General features: G+C 39.7%; 1 protein-coding gene across 2 annotated transcripts in view; it reads left to right on the top strand.

Annotated features, from left to right (window-relative positions):
- The window catches only part of LOC149142967 (serine/threonine-protein kinase 54-like), a 28,652-nt gene extending 13,347 nt beyond the window's left edge, over positions 1 to 15,305 (top strand). For both annotated transcript variants that reach the window (XM_089450185.1, XM_089450184.1), the window contains 2 exons: positions 14,498 to 14,632; positions 14,746 to 15,305. In XM_089450185.1, the coding sequence (XP_089306311.1) occupies positions 14,498 to 14,632; positions 14,746 to 14,952 (342 nt within the window). In that variant the 3' untranslated portion in view covers positions 14,953 to 15,305. The remainder of the gene's footprint in view (positions 1 to 14,497; positions 14,633 to 14,745) is intronic.
- The last annotated feature ends 288 nt before the right edge of the window (positions 15,306 to 15,593 follow it).

Raw genomic sequence — 15,593 nt, 5'->3', positions numbered from 1 at the left:
TTTGAATACAATCTGGGTGCCAAAACTGGCTCACCAATAGAGAATAATCTCGACAGTAGTACCTATCCTTCGGAGATAGATGCTCCGGCTGAAACCCCGGATAAACACTCCGGCAACTCCTTAGCTCCAATCTACCCCACGAAAAACCCCAGTGTCAGCCTCTTCTGCCCTCTGTGTTAGCTTTCCTGGCAGTTTCGGCTTCTGCCCTCTGCGTCAACTTTCTCGACAGTTCCAGCTGTTCTCGATAGTTTTGGCTTCTGCCCTCTGCGTCAGCTTTCCAATTGCTCCAGCAGTTTCGGCTTTTGCCCTCTGCGTCAGCTTTCCTGGCTGTTCTGACAGTTTCGACTTCTGCCTTCTGCGTCAAATTTCCCAGTTGTTCCGGCAGTTCCGGCTGTTCTCGGCAGTTTCGACTTCTACCCTCTGCGTCAGCGTTCCCGTCTGCTGTGTTGATTCTCCCGGCACTGTCTCTGCCTCTCTGCTTCTGTATTCACTACTTTTCAGCGGCAATTCTAGATCACTTTCTCAACTTTCTCAGCAAACCCAACCCCAGAAAGTCGAAATCTTGATCTCTTTGTGTATTCTCTAAGTGACCCTCAAGCCTCCTCTTATACTTTTCCTGTTGACATATCAACAACCGAGATTAAGTCCCTAATCAACGGCTAAGATTAGATCTGGCTTGATCCAGGTCTTTTGGACCATTTTAACACAGTTTCATATTAATCCACATTAATATTTTATTTTCCCTAAGTTTAGACTTAGGGACTCCATTAAAAATATTAATTATTTTAATATCTGCTGAACTGTTTAGAATCTGCCCAAACCCTTTCTGGATATTGGAGATCTCATGTGCCCCAACCTCTCCACCAAATTTCGTGGCTAGAGCACATCTGATGCTACTCGAAATCAACATTTAATAGGTCGAACAAAATCCTAACTTGCATAGAAGCTTGAAAACATACTTCTTACAAATGTGTTTCTCTTCAAATAGGTTGCAGCGATTTCCTCTTGCCGTTGTGGGCACCAAGGAAGGTTTTGAGCTTGATTTTCCTCTCAAGAATTGAAATGTGCAGGAGTAAATTACAACTTTTTTCTTAAATGCTTTACTTTCATTGTTGTTGATGTTTTCGCAAAATCAAGCATACATTCTCCCACGGGGTGACGCTGATTTGACTAGTGGGGGAATGATACATTCACCCAAAGAAGCCATGCTGATTTGGCTGGGCCATGTTAATTTGGCCAAGGGTGAATGGCCCAGGGGCAGACATCTCCCATGGGGTCATGTTGATTTGAGTAGGGGAGATTGATACATTTACCCATGGGGCCATGCTAATTTGGCTAGGAGTAAAAGACCCATGATACTCACATTTCTAGCTCTATGGTGGAGTGATCTATTTTATAGAGCGGGTTTGAATTGTTTATCTAATGGGGTTTTTACCCATTAGTGGGGTTAACAATTCTAGTCTAATGTTGAGTTGTCATGTAGGCTCCATAAGTGAGGGGGTGAAGAGCCACCTCTATGGGTGTCCACTCACATTAGAGCTCTATATAAATAGATAGACATGTGAGAGGCAAATCAATCAACATAGCAAGCTCATTGATCTTTTCTAGTGGAGGAGAAAGTTAGCAAAGGAGAAATCTATTTTGGAGATCATCTTTTCTTCATTTCTATCTCTTTCTCTTGGCCACATGTGTGAAGAAGCTTTGACCAAGTTTTGGACGAGTTTGACTAGGCAAGTTGACTACAGTATTGACCGAGTTTGATTGAGGGTTGATCGCTTTTGTTTGATCGAGATTTGATTAGGGCGACAATTGATCGCACATGAGAATTGATCACAGTTGCACATGCTGATTGTTGACTGTAGATTGTTGGTTTGACCATAGTGTTGAAGTTTGACTAGCATTGACTTTTGAGTATTTTGGCTAGTTTGCTCAGTGTTGACTTGCCACTGTTGACTAGGTTTCACTGGTATTTGACTTGGATTATTGGCACAAATTTCTGTCAGGCCAGGGTAACTCCAGAATGAGCGGGAGAGAAAACTGATGTTTTATTCATTAGCTAACTCATATTTATATACATAAATACAACGGATCAGTTCATCTTCTAGATGACTGTCCAGTTCACCCATCCGTTTCGGATTAGGTGTCCACATTCCCCCCTTAATCTGAAGGGATGTTGGTGAGTCCAAGCATCGTTCTGAATCTTTCAAGCTTTTCTCTTCCAAGCGCTTTGGTGAAGATGTCTGCAATTTTCTCGTTTGTGGAACAATGACAGAGATGGATTGTTTTGGCCTCAACATGATGTCGGATGAGATGATATTTAGTATTGATGTGCTTAGTACGATCATGGAACTTTGGGTTCTTGGCCAACTTTATTGCAGAGGTGTTATCAATCATGAGTGGAGTTGATTGTATTTGTTTTACCTGCAAATCTTCAAGAATTTTCCTGAGCCACACAATTTCTTTCGTTGCTTCAGCTGCTGCCACATATTCTGCTTCTGTTGTGGAATCTGCTGGTACTGATTGTTTGCGTGATCTCCAGGAGACAGCTCCTGATCCAAGACTCATAGCATATCCTGGAGTAGATACCCCAGTTTCTTTGTCTCCATCGAAGTCTGAATCAGAGTATCCAATCAAGTTGAAGTCGTCCACCTGTGTATACTTGATTCCAAGGTCTTGAGTTCCCTTCAAGTACCTTAGAACTCTTTTTGCAGCAGACCAATGTCCCTCACAAGGCTTTTGCATAAACCTGGAGAGGATTCCAACAACAAATGAAATGTCTGGTCTGGTAGTAGTGAGGTAGATGAGACTTCCTACAAGCTGTCTATACTTTGTTGCATCCTCAAATTCCTTTCCTTCAATAGATGTGAGCTTCAAGTTTTGTTCCATTGGAGTAGAAAGGGGATTGCACTCTGTCATGCCAAATCTGTTTAACAAATCTCCAATGTATTTCTTTTGAGAAAGAAATATGGACTTTGGATGTTGGGTTACTTCAATGCCAAGATAGTAATGAACATAGCCCAAATCAGTCATTTCAAATTTTTTTCCTAATTCTTTCTTTATGGATGCAATATAGCTTTCATTGTTCCCTGTCATTAAAAGATCATCTACATATACCACAAGATATACAACTGTTTTGCCAACTTTCTTGACAAATAAAGTTGCATCGTCAAGATCAAAATGATTGAAGTTGAGTTTCAGAAGATGCTCAGTTAGTTTTTCATACCAGGCTCGTGGTGCTTGTTTGAGGCCATACAAGGACTTCACAAGTTTGCATACTTTGTGTTCATGTCCTTTCACAGCAAATCCTTCAGGCTGGGACATAAAAACATTATCTTTTAGATCTCCATTCAAGAATGCAGTTTTTACATCCATTTGATGGACTTTCCAACCGTTCTGAGCAGCTAGTGCAAAGAGTGTCCGGATGGTTGCCCATTTTGCCGTGGGGGCAAAAGTTTCCTCATAATCGACCCCTTCCTTCTGTGCAAAGCCTTTTGCCACAAGCCTAGCTTTGTGCTTGTCAAGTGAGCCATCAACTTTGTACTTGTTCTTGTAGACCCACTTGCAGCCAATTGGTTTGGTTCCAAATGGAGGATCAACCAGCTTCCAAGTGCCATTCTTTATGAGGGCATCATACTCCTTCTGCATTGCTTCTTTCCATTCATCATGAGAAGCAACTTCTTTGAAGGAAGTTGGTTCAAAATCTGTAGACAAGTTCAATTCACAATCATAAGTAACATCCATATCAACAGGTGAATTAGAGTTATCTACATCACCTCCATCTTGTCGGTTTGTATTTCTGGTTCCTGTTTTTCCAATTTCATCAGGATGAACACTTTCAAGTGTCTTTGTCAGCCACTTTGGGGGACCTTTCTGAGATGGTCCAGGCTGCTCTGTTGATTGAGTTGGGTCTGAATCAAGATTGAGTCTCCCAATTCTATCAATTACATCACTTAAGCATCATCCGTTGTTGGAGTGTCATGCAGGGGAGATTGTTCTTCAGAAGAAGATTCCACATGTTGATCTAATATAGGAATCCCCCCTTCAAGATGTGGAATCTGATTATCAAACTCTTGAAATGATTTCGGTTTTGTGAATCTATCCAAGCGATCAAGTTGCCGCTCAACAACACTGTCAGATTTGGATGATTCAAGAAAAATGACATCTCTAGATAAAACAAACTTTTTATTTATTTCATCATAGAGGCTGTATGCTTTAGATGTGTTTGAACTTTGAATACCCCAGGAAGATACACTTACGACTTCTAGCACCAAGTTTGTTTCTATGTACCTTTGGTATTAAAGCATAACACGTGGAACCAAAGATCCTGAGATGTTTTACCGAAGGAACATGTCCATACCACAATTCATAAGGAGTCTTGTTTCTTATAGCACTAGATGGACATCTATTCTTTATATATGCAGCACATAGAACAGCGTCAGCCCAAAACATTGTCTTTACATTTTTGAAGAAAAGCATGGATCGTACCATATTCAAAATTATTCTGTTCATTCTTTCAGCTACACCATTCTGTTGAGGATTATAAGGCACAGTTGTTTGATGTTTAATCCCATGTTGGCGAAGATAGTGTTCAAATTCATTTGATGTATATTCTTTTCCATTATCAGTGCGAATAGACCCAATATGAGATTGTGCATCATTTTCAATCCATTTATGAAAATTCTTGAATGTTTGAAAAGCATCAGATTTGTTCTTCAATAAATAAACCCAACACATTCTGGTGTAATCATCAATAAATGTCATGATATATTTATTTCCATTTGCAGAAGAAACAGGCATTGGACCACATAAATCTGAATGAATGAGTTCAAGCTTCCTATGTGCTCTTGAATGTGAATCATGAAAAGACTGTTTGCTATGCTTTCCTAGAATGCAAGCATCACATTGCTTATGTTTTCTAGGAATTGTAGGCAAACTAGCAACACCATTTTTCTTCAACAAGCGGAGACTATCATAGTTTAAATGTCCAAATCTAGCATGCCATAATAAACTTGATGGAAGTGTACCTTCTTCATGATGAGAAATATATGAAAAATGTTGTGCATGAGCAGAGGTTCCTTGCAGTTTAAGAAGTCTTTCTTCTTCTATACCCCTCATGACAAGTGAATGGTCAGATGCCTCTCTTACCTCAAGCTTTCCATCAAACATATGAATGGAGTGACCTTGCTGGCGGATGTGGACCAGGGACATCAAGTTTCTCTTGAGCTGTGGGAGATATAGAACATGGTCCAGAAGAAAGTCTGGAAGACCAGGCAGTTTAAGCCTGACTGTGCCAAGCCCTGATGGCTTGATTTTTGACTGATCTGCAAAGTATACTGCTCCATCAACATTGTCAGTGAAGTCTTCAAAAAAATCTTTCCTATGAGTCATATGACAGGTTGCTCCTGAATCAAGCAACCAGTCATTTTTCGAAGAAGCAAGTGAAGCATTAAACAAGTCTTCATTTACTCCAATGTTACATTGTGCCTCAATATAGTGAGCGGATTCAGGTGCTTTACCTTTGTCTGTGTCATCAGTTTTACCTTTCTGCTGGTTTCTTCTCTGCTCAACCTTGTCCCATGGTAGCTTGCATGTAGAAGCATCATGTGATCCATTTCGTTTGCAGCGAATGCAATGCAGATCTGCCTTTTCTGCTTGAGGATGTCTGCCCCCCCTGCCTCTGAAGTATCTTCCTCTTCCTCTTCGACCACCTCTTCCTCTTGTAGAATCTTGAGCAGGATGCTTTTCTTTATGAGCAAGGCAAACAGTCTCTTCGGAAGATTCAGGGACTGTTTTCTTTCCAAAGGCTTTCTCTCTTTCAACAAACTTTTTCACAAGAGAGTCAAAGGTTATATCTTTAAGATTTCCATTTGCTTGTAAAGACTCAAGATAATTAGAGTAGGTAGGATAGAGTGCGTTGAGAAAGGCAATAAGAGAGATATCCAGCTGAACCTTAGTGGATTTAATATCATGCATTATAGACTTTATTTCAGATGCAAGAGCAAGAGGATCATTATTTTTCAGTTCAAGAGTGAAGAGTTTAATCATGAGCTGAACAACTTCAAGTGCAGAATGTGTATCATAGAGTTCTTTCAGCTTTTGTAAAGCTTCAAAGGCAGTGGAATAGGATGAAATATGACGACTTACTTCCTCATTTACAGATGCTGCGATCAATGCATAGGCTTTGCTGTTCTTGTTTTCCCAAATGGCGAGTTCTTTGTCTGATGTAGGCTGCACAGGGTCTTTGTCTTCTTCTCCGACACACACTCCCTTCCACAACTCATTGTAGATGAGGGTGTGTTTTACCATCCGAGACCATTCAGAATAGTTCTCCTTTCCAGTGAGAACTATTCTGACCATAGAGATGATTGAATGCATTCTGTAAAAAAATACTTTTGCTTGATAAAAAAAAACTTCCTTACAACCTTATGCACTATATTTTCTACAAATCCCTCTAATGTGTGACAGAAGGCATCAGAATTTCATTGAAATATTATATCACTTTATGCTTCAATACAGCATTACCAAAAATAAAAAACTGTGCAATATCACTATATCACCTCCACAACTGCTCTGATATATAAAATGTTCTAACTGATATGACTTTGAATGCTTTTGAAAACTGCTTATATAACCCCTTTGAAAACTGCTTACAACACAATACTTAAATCTGCCATCATAAATACATATCGACAGAACAACATTATACCGCCATTAAAATCATCTTTCTTGTCATTCTCAAACTTTTGAGATGAATCAGTTAAAGTCATATGGTTATATGCATAAACAAACTGCGCAATTACACTGCATAATCAAACTGCGCAAATCATTTGGTTATATGCATAATCAAACTGCACAAACCAGCTACCATACCATACAGAGGTGCGATGGGGAAATATTTGAGGTGTAGACAGAGGTGGCATCGGCTTCAGGCTTCATAACGATGGAGATGGAGGACTTCGGTCCCAAAAATATCCTTCATTTGCCTACAATCTCTGCCAAGATCTTGCGCCTGGTGATTCTCATAAAATCAAAACGGTCAAATAATTATCTTGAAAAAACCGTAATGTTGCCTCTACTCTGCACAATATGGACAAAATACAGTCATTACACGTTTTGGGTCGCCTATAGATCACAAAAAAAAATCATGGTATCAGCCCGTAAGTGAATCAGCATTCTGGAGAATTCGAAGAGACTCCGCAAAAGAAGTCGGACTTTGCAAAACGATTTCTTGGCCTTCGACTGGTGTGGCGGCGGCCCGGTCTCCTCTCTTGCAAGGGCCAGCTTCCTTTTGCATCAACATCTAGTCGAGGAGCTCGACGGGTCGACCTCTTATGGGTATCGGCGGTTACACGCTCTCAGTCTCGGTATTCAAGAACAACTCACTTCGAATTCAGAGAAATTGGGCCTTAAATCCACTTCGCATTCAAAGAACTCGAACTTTGCAAAACGATTTGACATAAAAAGGCTAGAGCCAAGACGGACTTCGAATTGCAATTACGAATTTGCAGTCAATGGCACATCTTGGGGGAGGAGCCGAGGCTCACGTCCGTTTCAAAAGGATTATGGATGTCGTCCAGCTCGCAGTCGAATACTAACACATCTCTCTTGCAGCTCTGTGCAGATAGAGAAACATTAACGCAAACCCATGCAATGTGCTGCCGTTTGGAGGTGGAGGCGGAGAGGACAACAAAGCCCTCAGTTGCCGGCGCTTCTTCGCCCTTCCAGAGAGCAGATTTGTCAGGATAGAGAGCAGATTTGTCAGGATAGAGAGCAAAGAGCGTATGCAGCGCTAGTGCGCCAGGGAGCAGAGGAGCAGAGGTGTGTCAGGCAAACGCTCAGGCAATGCGCTCAGAGAGCAGAGTAGCGCTCAGCACTGAGCAGCTCTCAGGACAACAGGAGTTACTACTATTTCTGGGACCTGTGCTCTGATACCATGTCAGGCCAGGGTAACTCCAGAATGAGCGGGAGAGAAAACTGATGTTTTATTCATTAGCTAACTCATATTTATATACATAAATACAACGGATCAGTTCATCTTCTAGATGACTGTCCAGTTCACCCATCCGTTTCGGATTAGGTGTCAACAATTTCTAGACAAATTTTGATTTGTAAACCTTATTGAAAGACAATTTCTCCTTAAGAAAAAATTGCTAGGTTTTCTCCCAAGGTTGGGTTTCTTAGGCTAAAATTATTGTCTCTATTGTGCATGGTTGTCTTTTATGATCTTTACTATTTCCATTTCATTTGCTATTGAGGTTTTCGAAGTATAATTATTCAATGATAAGAGTGGTATAAAAAAATTGTGTGAAAATCATTAGGAAGTAATTATCTGGCAGAAAATTGTATTCTACTACACTTGCCATAGAATTTCAACATTGAATTAGAGCTTTGTTGAAAGATTAGCCATTGAAGTCTACCTAAGAGATAGTATTCAACAACTTGATTGGATTTTAGATCTCTTGTCAAAATGGTGCCAAGTCTCAGAGTAGAAGACAGGTTGGATGGTGCCACCAATTTCAGATTTTGAAAGACCAGCATACTCCTTGTCTTGGAAGAAACTGAGCTTTGGGATCATGTAAAGGAAGTCATTCTAGAGCTAGTGGGAGTTGATGACAAATCCAGGTATAAGAAGAATGGAGCCAAGGCTAAGCGAATCTTGATAGATTCCATAAAAGACCACTTGATTCCACACTTAGCTGAGTTGAAGATTGCTAAAGAAGTGTATGATGTTTTGGTGGCATTGTTTGAGAGTAACAACACTACTAGGAAACCAACCTTGAGGCATCAACTCTGTAGTGTCATGATGATTAGATCATATTTTGTTGTCTCTTATTGTTAGCGATGGAAGGTTTTCTTGCTTGTGCCTTAGCTAGTGAAAACCTCGACTTGTCTTTCTCTAGCATGAATGCAAGTTCATGAGATAGACTTTATTTATGATGGGTTGATTACCAATTTACTAGAATGGTCATCAAGTTTGCATGTGTAGTGTTGGAGCTTCAATTAGTTGGAGTCTTCTTCAGTTTGACTATAGGACAAGGTGGAAATGACAAGTTGAGTTAGAATGAGTTAAGACTCCAATGTTAATTGGAGAGAGTACGAGTTGAGTTCTTAGTTAACTCACAATCACAACTAGAGTAAATGAAGGAGGAACTCGAGCTAGTTAACTAGGACTTGCTCCAATTAACTAGCAAAGGACACACCTGGCACAAGTGTGAATTGAAATTTGACTAGGCCTCCTGCATGCATCTATTTCTATCTATAACGAGAAGGATGGAGGCACAAGATCATAGATCAATTCTTTATTGTGGAGTGCGCATAATTGAGGAGCAAGTGCACAAGGAAATAGGGGCCTAAGTGTGCAAGGAAATATGAGCAAGTGCACAAGGATTTAGGGGCCTGAAGTGCGTAAGGAAATAGGAACAAGGGGATCAGGATTTGTAGAGTAGGTCAAGGCTATTCAGTAGGGGAGAAATTGTGTGCATGGTCGAGATCAAGTAGTGATCAAGGTAGGACAAGATCAATTGTAGAAGATAACATTAGCAAGGAGAAGCTTAGCACTTTCTCAGAGACAAAAATTGTTGGTTGCAGTAGCAATGTGAATTGTAATAGATCCATTTGCTCAAGCACAATTAATAAAATACCACAACAAAGAATACATGTTTTCCCTTTTGGGTTTCTTGGGTAAAACAAGCATGTCAATTTTGTGTGAATGTATTTTTATCTCTATTATTTTCCACTGCTTGTTGAAAGTAAAGAAACTTTGTATCTTGGTGAAAGTGAATTTGGTTTTAGTTTTTAGTTGCCTTGTTTTCAATTGATTCATCTAAGTAGTTGCAGAGTTTCAAGAAAATTAACATGATATCAAAGTAAAGTTTTGCATAAAGACCAACACCAAAATTTTCCAGTTAGTGAAGAGCGCAAATCAACAAGTAGGCTTGAGCTAGAGTTTTTGAAGGGCAGCTTTTGGATAGCAGAATGTTATTCCAAGGACTAAGGTCTGATCACTATTTAGAGGGAGTCTGTAACTTATGCTCATGGAGGGAGCAAATCTCAGTAGTGTTGGAAGATAATGGGGTGCTAGAATTTGTGCAGAATTAGACAGTTCCACCCACAGATCCCCCACAGTTGATCCAACATAGCAAGAATGACACCAAGGCTAGGAGGACCATTCTTGAGGGGGTTAAAGCCCATATTATCCCTCATCTCCATGGGAAGAAGGCAACAAACGAGATGTGGAAAGTCATCTTGGAGTTGTATCAGGGATCTAGTGATGCCAGGAAGCTTGCCCTGAAGGACAAGTTAAGAAATATCTAGATGAGCAAAGGAGAACCCATCATTACATACCTTTCCAAGTTCATTAATGTTTGGGATGAGCTAACTGGAGTGGGCAAGATTGTAGCAGACAATGACCTTGTGAGTCTTATGCTACTTAGACTTCGTAAGTCTTGGTAGAATTTCAAGGATGCAGTCAGTGGTAGAGAGAATCTTCCCAATTGGGAAAGGCTGTGGGAAGACCGTGTCCAAGAAGAAATCCGAAGGGGGACAAGAGTTGGAAGTTCAATAGAGACAGAGGATGAGGAGAACTTTGCCTTGGCAGGCAAAGGTAGCACAGCCAAAGGCAAGAAGGGCCAAGGAAAGGACAATGCCAGTGATAAGGGTGAGAAGAAGAAGAAGAAGATGGATGTAAAGATCACATTCCTCAATGGTGTGATTGAGGAGAAAGTGTACATAAAGCAAGCTCAGGGCTTTGAGGTACATGGGAAGGAGTCCCATGTCTACAAATTGGAAAAGGCTTTGTACAAACTCAACCAGACACCCAGGGCATGGTATTCCAGGATTAATGGATACTTGATGAGTTTGGGCTTCACCAAGAGTGATGCATCCTGACCTTTACTTTCATGGTTGTTGATGGTGATCCTTTGATCTTGGTGCTATATGTTGATGATTTGTTCCTTACTAGGGTAGAGAGGCTCATCATTAGTGCAACATTAGGTAAACATTCTTTCATGTAGTCATGCTGATTTGACTAGTGGGGGAATGATACATTCACCCAAAGAAGCCCTGTTGATTTGGCCAAGGGCGAATGCCCTAGGGGCAAACATCTCCCATGGGGTCATGCTTATTTGACTAGTGGAGATTGATACATTTACCCATGGGGCCATGCTGATTTGTCTAGGGGTAAATGGCCCATGGTACTCACATTGCTACCTCTAGGGTGGATGGAGTGATCTATTTTATAGAGTGGGATTGAATTGTTTATCTAATAGGGTTTTAACCCATTAGTGGGGTTAATAATTCTAGTCTACTGTTGAATTGTCATGTAGGCTCCATAACTGAGGGGGTGAAGAGCCACCTTTATGGGTGTCCACTCACATTAGAGCTCTATATAAATAAACAGAGGTGTGAGGCAAATCAATCAACATAGCAAGCTCATTGATATTTTCTAGTGGAGGAGAAAGTCAGCAAAGGAGAAATCTGTTGCAGAGATCATCTTTTTTTCATTTTATTCTCTCTCTTGGCCACACGTGTGAAGAAGCTTTGATCGAGTTTTGGACGAGTTTGACCAGCCAAGTTGATTGCAGCCTTGACAAAGTTTGACTGAAGGTTGACTGCATTTGTTTGATCGATATTTGACCATGGCTGAGAGTTGATCACACATGCGAATTGACCACAGGGTTGATCGCGACTGCACATGTGGATTGTTGATTGCAAGGTTGAGGGTTGACCACAGGGTCGAACTTTGACCAGCATTGACTTTTGAGTATTTTGGCTGGTTTGACCAATGTTGACTTGCTGTTGTTGACCAGGTTTGACTTCTGAGTATTTTGGCTGGTTTGACCAATGTTGACTTGCTGTTGTTGACCAGGTTTGACTTGGATTATTGGCACAGATTTCTAGACAAATTCTGATTTGTAAAACTTGTTGAAAGACAATATCTCCTTAAAAGATTGTTGGGTTTCCCGAGGTAAAATTATCGTCTCTATTGTGCATCACTGTCTTTCTATGATTTTTACTAGTTCCGTTGCATATGCTGTTGAAATTTTCTGAGTATAATTATTCAATGATAGCAGTGGCATAAAAATATTGTTTGAAAATCATTAGGAAGTAATTATCTGGCAGAAAATTGTATTCCACTGCACTTGCCATAGAATTTCAACAAAATACCGACGCGCTCCTCAGGCTTCAGAGGAGTTAACTCATGTCATTTTCTATTTACTACACTCAATCCTCTGTATGATTTACCCATTGCCTCCACTGGCATTACAAATTACAAGTTGATCAGACTTAATTGCTAACCTCCATGTCAAATAGTTGTAACAGAAACTGCCACCACCCCACATTCTTAAACCATCTTGTGGCACGTTAGTGTGGGCACTTCGACTTAATTCATGTGGTTAAACATGTCGTGTTACATGTAGATTGTGGAAAGGCTACCAACTGTATATCAAGCATGTGCTTGATGCACACCAAGTAGGCGATGATACAAGTCTGAGTTCCGTTTTCATGGCTGCGGGAGTACCATTGTAATCAAATTCTATGGTGCGTGAGCCAGTGCCAGGGGCACATTGAGTTACACAACATGTTTATGTTTTGCATGCCTATGCCTTTTGCCTAGGCCAAGGTCAAAAGATATATCATAGACCACATCCCTGTGCCTGATACGTTATGTTGGCCTTGAGGCCGTTTGTCTTGTGTACATGTTGATCGCACTATGAGGTTTGTTGTTTTTAAATAAACTTGATCGCCATTGTGCGCCCATGCCTTCCGTGGGCTTTGGCATAGTTAAATTTTGTAATCACATATACATACATTTTGCACCTTTGTTATGTCTTCACAAATATGAACACAACTGCCCGGGGAGTAAGTATCCACATCTATTGCATAGCAAAGATTGGTTATAAAAATGATGCCAGGGCATAATAAGACTGTAGCCATTAATTTCAAAAAGTCACCAACACTGTCAATACGATAGCAAGAAAAAGTATATATGCATGGCATTGTAATCATGTAAACTTGATATACTGAACATATTGAGAACATTGTTGTAGTCAAATTCACAAATATATAGCAACATATGTATTATTATAACACCACATGCTGTTATAAAAATATGGACTGTGAAATGATGTCATGTCTATACCCCTTATCTCTCCTGAGCACACCTACTAAGATTACTTTTTAATCGCATTTAGGTTTTTCATCTATTCTCTTTAGGAGGGATAGTCATAGTAATAGCAATTTTTTTAATGAGTGGCTCAATAGTTATTACACCCACCCCACCTACTAAGATTAAGTTTTAATTACATTTAGGGTTTTTCATCTATTCTCTTTAGGAGGGAAAGTCATAGTAATAGCAATTATTTTTATGAGTGGCTCAATAGTTATCACGCCTGCAGTTATATTCTGTTAGGGTCTCGTGATTGTATTCCTTATATTAACTACACATTGTCTTATTTTTTAAATCATTGTATATTATTATAGCTGTTGAATGTACTTTTATTTTAAAATCCAGGTGATATATCCCAGGGGAAACTGCACAGGCACTTCCCCTCCTGAGAATGGATTAGGGTACCTAGGGTTTTCCCCTAGATTTTTCAGGGCAATAGACCAGGTCAACAACTCATGAATTAGATCATTTATATCACTTCAACAACTGGCTCACTAAGAGTAAACATGTCAGAAAGTGGGATTTGAACCCAGGTGGGGTGGGTAACAACTTTCCTCAAAACCACTTGAGTTACACCCGTTAGATCATTTATACCACTTCAACAACTCGCTCACTAAGAGTAAACATGTCAGAAAGTGGGATTTGAACCCAGGTGGGGTGGGTAACAACTTTTCCCACAGCCACTTGAGTTACATCCAATAGACTGTTAGATGTATTCATATCCTGGTGCATGTTTTTATAATTCTCCACAATGTTCTTTTAGAAGACTCTGCCTAGTAAAGGACTTTATCTATAATTTCACATAAATGTATATGTTTTAAGTATGATTTTGACTTGGGTAGACTGGGGGCAAGTGAACGTGGGGTGCACCCTATGCACTGAAAAACAATTAGTCTGACTTAACCTCTGTATGCCTCGAGGTCTTATCGAAATTGGAATCAGTACCCTTGTGATGCTTGATACATTCATTGCCATGGTATTAAGGTTTTGTAGCACAATTATATATATATATATATATATTTATTTATTTTCTTTCTATTTAAATTACTGGCTTAATAGTTATGTATAGCAATCTAACAACATTAATTCTCATTTTTTAGAAATAGTGTGATCCGTTTTTCTTGACCTTTTGATTGCACTAACTACCCGAGTTAACTGCATTCTGTACTGATGCATGCATTTTCTCTTAGTTGTATTGTGCTATTGAAGTAAGCAATAAAGCATCATTTCCAGTAACAAAGAATAGTGTCTTATCAAAATATAACAGCAATTTTGTATCTTGCACCAGCCACTTTTAGATGACTAAATATGAAAACTTGATGGTCGCAGGTCCTTGATGGAAAGCCATACAACAGAAAGTGTGATGTTTACAGTTTTGGTATCTGTTTATGGGAGATATACTGCTGTGAAATGCCGTACGCTGATCTCAGTTTTGCAGAATTGACTTCTGCAGTTGTTAGACAGGTAATGTTTACAGGCTTGAAATTCACTACTCGAGGTTATTAGTGGTTCTATATTTTAAGGCATTTATTGCTGTCAAATAGATAAACTGATTATATTCTTCATCATAATTTCAGAATCTACGCCCAGAAATCCCTAGGTGTTGCCCCAGTTCCCTGGCAAATGTGATGAAGAAGTGCTGGGATGCAAATAGTGACAAGAGACCAGAAATGGATGAAGTCGTAAGGTTGTTAGAAGCAATCGATGTCAGTAAAGGTGGAGGAATGATTCCAGTTGACCAATCCCAGGGATGTTTGTGCTTTGGGAAGTCTAGAGGTCCTTGAATTGGTCCATCAGAAAATAGTTGCAATTGGCATGTTCTGCACCTCTTCGAACTGTGATTCATTAGGTTGCATTTCCAAAATGATATCGTGTTAGGTTGCTTACACAGACTCAAAGAAAAATGAAGATCTGTACCATTTTATTACTGGAATTATTTCCTTTGGCTTGCACATGTTTTTTCCTTTTTGTTGCATAAATTGGAGTACAGCTTGATGTAGATGCATTGGTTTGCTTGGCAACCATCCTGTTCATGGCTATGTTTGCATTTGACATTGAGCCCAGGGTACACTCTTCGTCTTTTGTACAATTCTTTTAAATAAATTAAATATAAGGTACAGCTATGTATTCCCTGACATGATTAACTTGCTGATAACCGTTGGGAGAAGCTATTTATTAGCTATCCAACTTCTGATTCAGTTTTCAATGAATTTGAATCCCTTGTATAATGCCAGCAAAACAATTGAAATTACTGTTTGATTATGCTGTATGATCATGTTCTCATCTTCAGCTAGTAAAGTTGTATACTCCAATTAAGAGCATAAAATATGGTAGCTCCTCGGTAAAAATATGGTAAGAAACATTCTAGAAGATCCCCGAAAATTTGTAAGAAACAAGGATAACCAAAATAAGGCCTCTTATTACT

Source organism: Pinus tabuliformis, chromosome X, assembly GCF_031772625.1.
Source record: "Pinus tabuliformis cultivar Carrire ecotype Pingquan chromosome X, CPIR1, whole genome shotgun sequence".
NCBI lineage: Eukaryota > Viridiplantae > Streptophyta > Pinopsida > Pinales > Pinaceae > Pinus > Pinus tabuliformis.
Note: the sequence above shows the minus strand (reverse complement) of the source record. Positions and strands in the feature narration are given on the sequence as shown.